The 8,156-nt window shown below is 49.0% G+C and overlaps 1 protein-coding gene across 7 annotated transcripts in view; it reads right to left on the bottom strand.

The window, feature by feature from the left end:
• Window positions 1-3,821: 3,821 nt before the first annotated feature.
• Window positions 3,822-8,156, bottom strand: part of SRGAP2 (SLIT-ROBO Rho GTPase activating protein 2) — a 233,688-nt gene continuing 229,353 nt past the window's right edge. For 6 of the 7 annotated variants that reach the window (XM_057727357.1, XM_057727350.1, XM_057727352.1 and 3 more), the window contains one exon: window positions 3,822-7,148. In XM_057727357.1, the coding sequence (XP_057583340.1) occupies window positions 6,765-7,148 (384 nt within the window). In that variant the 3' untranslated portion in view covers window positions 3,822-6,764. The remainder of the gene's footprint in view (window positions 7,149-8,156) is intronic. The other variant, XM_057727354.1, reaches the window with a different exon arrangement.

The following is an 8,156-nucleotide window of genomic DNA, read 5'->3' as shown; positions in this document are numbered from 1 at the left end:
CTCGGACCAGGCGGGGCCATGTGATTTCTTAACCAAAGCATCAATTGCTGATGCAAGACACTCCCCTCCCCCCAGCCCCCAGCTCCTGTGGCAGACGGTGTGATTCTGTTCCACGTGGTGACTGCCCTCTCAGTCTGGGGCCCTGAGTGACCACAGAGCAGAGCCCCCTGCCAGCCCACAAGGGACATGTAGCTTTGGTGAGACATTAACCTTTGTTGTTTTAAGCCCCTGAGATTTGCAGCATAACCCAGGCCATGGCTAAAGCTCTACTCATTCCACTCCCCCGCCGCCCCCCCAAGCAGCTGCCCAGTCCTCACCAGTACCTCTGCTCTGCTCGCTCTGCAGCAAGCCAGCCTTCTTTCCCAGGGTTTTAAGCTCCCTGAAATGCAATGACCGTGTGTCCAGCATCGACTAGGAATCAGGCTCTGTGCTGAGGACACAAAGGGGAGACCTAGGCACCGCCCCCATCCCCCCAAGGGGCCAGGGGACAAGCCAGCATGGTGACTGCTATGAGACGCGTACTTCAGCAGGAAGTGATTTGGTGAAACTGGCAGAGGGGGACCATGGGGGCAGGGGCAGCTGATGACCAAGAAGGACTTGCAAGAAGAAAAGATACTCAACCAGATTTTGGAGAGAGGGGAGTTGGGGAGAGAAGAGGGGGTCAGAGGTATGGCATTCCAGGCCATGGGAACTCATCCAGAGGCACAGAAGCTCGAGGTGGGCAGTGAGCTGGTGTGTGGTGACAGACCAAGTTTACTGGGCATCCTCTGTGAGGTCACATCTTCTGTGTGGACAAAATGAATAAACGTTTTGCCTGTGGTTTTGAGCTGCTGGTCCCAGCTGGGCAGCCCGGCCCTCGCTTCATCTAAGGAGGCTGGTGGGCTCCTGAGGGGAAGAGAAAGCCTGTAAGAGAACTCACCACATTTTCCCGAGTGGCTCTGAGGAGTCATAGAAATAGAAGTGGCAATTCAGAAGTAGTACAAGGACCAGAAGCGGGGTGGGGTGGGGGGAGCGGGATGGGATGTTGGTCTTTGATGGCAGCTCTCAGGGAGAAAGCTCATGTCTGTCTTCTCCAGAGGGAGGCTGAGTGATGTCATAGGAAGGGCAGGGCTTTACTTTTAGAGGTTTGAGTCTTGACCTGAGCAAGTCCCTCAACCTTTTTCATCAACTTGGTGTGAAAACAAAATGAGGCGCAGTGCCTGCTACCTGGTAGGTCCTGAATAAATACTAGTTGCCTTTTCTGCCCCTACATGGCTTAGCTTGAGCCTGTTTGTCACAGCTGCCTTACCTGTCCAGCGCTTAAAGGAGAGGGAAAAAAAGGCCGAGGGCTGGTGGGCATGTGGAAGAAGCGGGCAGTGCCCAGGCATTTCTGAAGGGCTGAGTGATGTCTCAGAGCCCTGCTCCTTGCCCCCTTCAATGGTCAGCTCTGGCCAGGAGTTCTGGGTGCGGAAGGAGGGACAAACACTGAAGCCAGACCTGACACTACCCCCAGGCAGTGGGAAAAAATGCAGTGGGTGCGGGTCACCCTGTACTGTCTTTCTTGGTATGGAAAAGTGAGTATTTCATTCTCTTAACCCTTCAAACTTCCTACTCACCATTCCCTCCCACACGCTCAGCTAAAGGCTTTGCCTTCAATTTCACTGAAATGAAAGAAGTGATCAAGAGGGGACTCCATCAATTTCTCAACGCCACATCCACTGCCTGCCTGCCTTCCCCCGAGATGGAGGAAGTAAGGAAGTGCCTCTTCTCTGGTCCTCGCCAGCCCTTCCACCTGTGCTCTGTGATTTCACCCTCATTCTACTGGGTCCTGCCCTTGAGCAAACACACCTCAACACTGTCCATTTTAAAAAGGAAAACCTGGGCACTCAACCCCTTTGGATGCTCCCCATTCAAAGCGAAGCATTTGAACGAGCTGCCAGTTTGACTCCCCCTCCCTTCCCTTGTGCTGCCCAACTCACTCCAGTCAGCTCATTTCCCCTCTAGGGCAAGTGCTGTTGGCAAGGGTGACCTTTCTTCACTGGGCTCTTCTTACCCCAGGGGCATTTGACTGCCGATCCTCCTTGTTGAAACATTTCCTTCTCTGGGTTTCTGTGACCCTCCCAGCCGCCTACCTCTGTCACTCGCTCCCTCTGCCCTCTTTGCTGGCTCCTTCTTCTTTGCTGGGTTTCTAATTATTGGGACCTTCTCTATTTTTTCCATTTGTATATGCTTCCTGGGACTCTTACAGTGTGAATACCTCTATAATGTAATAGCTCCTAAATCTGTTTCCAGGTATGCTCTGTCCCTAAAACTCCATGCGCATATATCCAAGCGTTTATTTGATATTTCCCCTTGGAAGTCTAATAGTCATCTCAACTTTACCAGGCCAAGCACAATTCTTGACTAACTGTACTACTTCCTCCCCCAGGCACTCACTATCTTAATTATACCGTTTCATTTTTAGAGTAACATTTATTTTGCTTATTTATCTGTTCTCTCTGAAACCAGAACGCTCCATTTTCTGTTTCTCCTGTTCAATACTGTACTGTGTGCTTGCACACAGGGAGGCTTAATCAACTAACGAATGAGGCTTTGGCATATGTAACATGCCAGGGTTTCTAACGCCCGAGTAAAAGAAGTTTCATATGCCTATGGATATAAACATTTAGGTTAGATCATTATAAAGACTGGTTCCTAAATTCAGACCCACCTGGTCTCCTTCTTTTTGGTTCCTCTCTGGATTGAATGGGTTCATTGTCCCTGGCTTCCATCAAGCTCCCATCAGAATATATGAGATGCGTTAGGAGGACTCTCTGAAAAGGCTTTAGGGTCCTCTGCTCACAGCTTAAGCACTAGCTCCATCTCACAGCTCATCACCTACACTCCATGGCACAGGGCGGCAGAACAGCCTCAGTTCTGACTTAGCTAAGACCGAGGGACCAGGAAGAGGAGATCGAGCTGGAGCTCTACCATAAAGTGAGGGAGGAAAGATGACACATTAGAAGCGCATGAGAAAGCTGAATAAAAAATATACAAATAACAGATGGCAACTTTGGAAACCTGAGGAGAGGATGTAAGGCGTCCGGGGTAGGATTCCTTGTATTACCATTGATCATTGTGTATGAGAGATCTGACCCACCCCAGGGGCCTCTGGTATTAGAATAAGCCCACTAGACATAAATGTGGGCCCTAGGGACTCCAGGATGCATTACAAATGATCACCTTGGAATAACGTCACCCTCGAAATTATGATCTGCTAGAATCAAAGTCTAAGGGGGAGAGAAAGCATTCCCTGTGTACTCCCACCCCATCCCCGTACTCAACACCCACGGCACAAACACATGGGTCAGCTCTTCTCCCAGAGGCAGGGGGCTGCCAAGGGCAGAATGACCTAGGGCTTTGGTTGTGGAAGAAATAAAACCTTCGGTCACTCTCGGTTGTGGGTGGCAAAACTTCCAAGCAACTTCACAGGCTCCGCTCCTGCAAGTGGGGAAATCTGACTAGAGACAAAAATGAGAACAGGGGAGGTGGATTCTGTGGAGAAAATGGTTCTCATGGCAACAGACTGCCCAATGGTGAGCTGGAAGACTTGCTACACAATCTCTTAGATTCCACACATGGGCTAAACGAAAATGCTGGGGGAAAAAAAAATCCACATTCTAAATGTACCTCTGCTGCATCTTGCTGGGGGAGGGAGAAGATGGTTGGCTCCTGAGGTCACCCCATCTCTACTTCTGTTGCCAGGCAGGGTTCAGTAACCACAGACGAATCAAAATGCCTCCTGGGCAGCGGGACTCCTGGATTGGAGATTTCAGGGACTGGAGAAGGGATATACACTGCAGCATCGAAACCTAAAAATGTATTTTATTTTGAAGTTGTGCTTTGGATTTTCCCCAATCCAACATCTGTTGAGTGACAGTCTTAGGTTCACACAAAGCATCTCCAAGCATACATACAATATTCCAGTTATCAACACTATTTTAAAGAATATACCATTTTACACAAATGTGACATACAAGTCAGACGCCACAACATTGCAATTCCCTGGAAGATTGAACTTCTCTTCTGAACGTGAAGTACATGCACACCAGCCCTTCCAGTGGTCTGTTCGTCCTGTTGCTGGCGTCATCTCTCCTCATCTCTTTGGGGAGAAACCAGGGCGCCCTGAGGAGGTTGGCTGAGACCAGTGTTTCCAGTTTACAGGCTGCTGGCTGCAAACTCCTCTTTTCCAAATTGGGATGCTGGTAGCCCCGCCCCACCTGTTTCCCAAAGACTGACCCATCCGAGTCCACACCAGGAAAAGGATCCATGCCGCCAGGGGCAGAGTGGGGCTCTTTGAAGCATCATGCTGGTTTAGGAAGCATATCTGAGGAAGACTGGTCTCCCGAGGCCCTGGGTGGCCAGCTCCGTTTGGCTTTTCGGTGTAAAAATCACAGTGAGCAACCTTGATTCCAGTTGATTGCAATGAGCTCTGCTGAGAAAGACTCTCCTCCTAGGGTTCCTAGTCCTCTGGACGGGACCATCTCACAGGTGTCAGGAGCACCGGAGGGGGAAGACAACTCGGCTCCCAGAGCAGGGGTATAGCAGGTGACCACTCACACACTGTCCAGTTCATGATGCAAATCAGCAGATGGACACTGACCAAGGGGATGGTGAACACAGGTCATGTGCAGGGCTGAAGGAGAAGTAAGGCAGGAGCAACAGAACAGGCCCAAGGTGCTGTCGTTAAGGAAGGTTTGCCTTTCTTTTCTTAGAAGAGGATGCGCCGGGAAAAGAGCAATAGGGCAGGTATGGGCACCGATTTTGACCAGTGGGATCAAAAGGAATGTCAAGTGAAGAGGTGGGGTTTCACTTTCAGCAAGGAAACAGATCCTTGGATATGAAAGCCCCCTGTTGGCTCAGGACCTGTGTTAAGTCCAGGTGACAGACAAGGACAGGTCACTAAACAGAGCAACAAAAGCCAAGGATCCAGAGGATTGTGGGCTGCCTCTCACTGGCTGACGTATTCACTGAAGGAGTTCTTCATCTCTCCCGCCTAGCTCTTGGAATGGTTTTCCTGGTGTTGCAGGCTACTTTTTCTAAACTAGCAACTTCCCACAAATCTCTTTTCCTTCACACAGAAGGAGGAGCTTTTCATAGAGCCAACTACCAACTTTAAAATGTTGGTCTGAAAAGGATTTTCTAGGCTAAAGATAGGAAAATTCAGATTTTCCTATCTGAATAGCATCCCACTATCTCTCAAAACTGTGGAAAATAAGGCAAAAAGCACAGCTTTAAAACTAGAAAACAGAGAAGAGGAATGAGTTTCAGCTTTAACTCAAGTAGTTGTCTGAGACGCATGAGCCTGGGGTGTGACTGTCCCCAGATCTGGTCCTCCTGGGATAGCATGATGCTAGGAGAGCTGGGACCATGGGCCCCGGATTTGGAAAGCAAATTAAAGCAGACAAGGGTATCACTTTTGCTTTTGGAGGTGAACCAGAAAAAAGGCCAAAGGAAGGCCAAAATATTCAGCATCGAATTTTTAATGCCAGAGTTCTCTTAGTTGTCCTTGTCTGGATAAACGAAGATCAGTTTTTAGGGGCAATGTCTCTCTTTAATCTAACTAGGGCTCCCTAAGCCCCTGTTGGTCCCTGAAGAGAGAGCTTGCAGAATGACCCAACTAGGGGATAAACTTAGAATAAATTTTCATTTGGGAACAATTTTAGGATTACCAAAACTAAATTTAATTTTTAATAGGACAATGAATATTATGTCTTCAGTACCCAAAAAAGTGGGAGGAAGGACCCATTTCTTACCTTTTCCAAACCTGCCAAAAACACAATAAAAGTGTCTTAAGACTCTTTAGCCTAAAAGGAACCAACTATAAAACTGTCTTATACAGGAAAATGTCTTCAATGGAAAATGGTCCATCAGAGACAAAGATAGGAACCCGAGAAATGTCTATACATTCAGAAAAACTTTAGAAGTTCCATAATAAGATTGGGTTGTAGTTCTAGAGAAGAGGAGAGCAAAAGCAAACACCAATGATCAATTCACACCAATAGAAAGAAGACAGAGAGAAAGCCCCCAACCCCAAACAGTTTACAGGATTGAGTCCCATCCTGCTAAGTTTCATACGATGGAGAGATTTCAAAGGCTTGGTTCTCTGGCCCAGACAGAATGAGATTTGTAACGGAAACAGAGACCCCTGGCGGCTCCTGTGTGAACTGCCACAATAACTTACAAAGAGACTGGTCTATCTAGGACCAGGAGAGGCTACACATGCCAGAGACCAGAAAAACCTACGTGTGTGTGCGTGTGTGTGTCTGTGTGTGTGTGTGTGTGTGTGTGTGTGTAAAATGGAGAATGAACTGTATATGATTCTCTGTAATAAGTACCCAAAACAAGATGCCACTGAGAGCTGGCTGTCGGCAGCCAACCATCTGGTTAGGCATCCCCTGTGTCTGAGGGGGCTGGGACTTCAGCCCACTGCCCCGCGACTTGCCTTGCCAGATTTCACAGTGACCTGATAATGGAAAAACCTATGTCTGGCTAACCTAAGAACAGTATGTACTGTAGCCGGCTGGATTACGAGGACTGGGGGAAGCAGAGGGCAGAGGGAAGGGAGGGGGAGGACAGGGCAATAAGGAGGGCTTCATTCTCAAGGTTTGGGGTGATGGGAAGGCTAATTCCTGCAAGAACAACTTAGAACCTAATTTTCAACTGAAGTCCCCAAGCTAGTTAAATAGGAAGATTTTAATAACAGTCAGTCCCTCCAATTGTCTGGAATAATTAAATTACATCCCTCAGACAGTACAAGACTTGTCAGTGGACTGTGGGGAGGTGGAGGAGTTGACACCGGGGCTAGTGGCATTTGTCTTGGGGAAGACAGCGGGCTTGGGCCGCGTGGCCGGCGGCTTGACCGGGGCCGCCATCTTGACGGACTTGACGGGCCGGAAGGCGCAGGCGATGTCCCCAGCAGTGCTGGCGCTGCGCTGGAAGGCGGGCTCGGGGTCCTTGAGGAGCTGGGTGTGCAGGGGGCTGGAGGGCTCCGACGTGGGGGCCACCACGGGGGAGGTCTTGAGGGGCTCCAAGGTGTCCAGAACCACATCCGGGGTGTGCTTGACGCTGCTCTGCCGCTCTAGCTCCCGCAGCTCGCTCAGGGCAGAGTTCATGGTGGCCTCAATATCCTGCGGACGGGAGAAAGGAGTGAGTGCGGCTCATGTATGGAGAAGCCCCCGCCAGGGCCCTATTTCAACAACCTGGGCCAAATCATGGAGAAACCAACTGTAAGGAGATGTCCAGATAATTTTATCTGGCCAAAATCTTTGAACATATGGATGTTCACGGTGGGAGGGGAGGGGGACAAAAGGACTTTCATTCTCATGAGGGGTTTTTTTTCTTCCCTTTTAGATAGAGTGGTTAGGTTAGATGCTTTTTTTTTTTTTTTTTTGAGATGCTTTTCTTTTCTTTTTTTTCTTTTTTTTCCTTTGGTAGCTTTTAATCAAAATGAAACATGCTTCGAGATGCTTTTTAAATACAGCCCTCAGGTTTTAGACACACGCACTGATGTTATCTATGGATGAGATGACATGTAATCCAGTGGGGAGAGGAAAGGTGGATGAACTAATAGTGGCCAGAAGTTTGGTGATGAGTACATGGGATTCGTAGTCTACTTTTGCTTGAAACTGTACATAATAAGTAATTTTTTAAAAAAGTGATAGAGATGAAGTATTATCTTGGTTATCTTGGACTTTAAAGGCCAAAGGTTAAAAGGGTTAGTCCTTCCTCCTGAAGGGCTGAGGGAAGATTCAAGAGCCCTGGCCCTCAGATTCCTCAGGACCCCACCCCCTCACCCCTACCCTGCCCCCACCCCACCAGAGTGTCCATCTTGATGAAGCCATTTCCTTCTACCCATCACCGCGAGAGGGGACCCAGCAGTGACCAGGAGGGGGAGCCAGAGCCCATACAGGTGAATCTCTGTGGAGTCACAGTGGAATACTCCAGATCTTAGGAAACAGCAGTCCTAGCTCAGGGGCTCAAGGCAGAACCAAAGACCCTTTGTATGCAGCCAGCTGCCTCCCCAGGAGACCTCCCAGCTCCCTCCCCTCCTCACCACACACTGTCTGGCACCCCAAACCACCACAGGACTTCTCTCCTGGGATTAAACTCACATGGAAAGATTGCATGTTTCAAGC

Source organism: Hippopotamus amphibius, chromosome 3 (assembly GCF_030028045.1).
Source record: "Hippopotamus amphibius kiboko isolate mHipAmp2 chromosome 3, mHipAmp2.hap2, whole genome shotgun sequence".
In the NCBI taxonomy this organism is placed as follows: domain Eukaryota; kingdom Metazoa; phylum Chordata; class Mammalia; order Artiodactyla; family Hippopotamidae; genus Hippopotamus; species Hippopotamus amphibius.
This window is presented reverse-complemented; position numbering and strand designations above follow the sequence as displayed.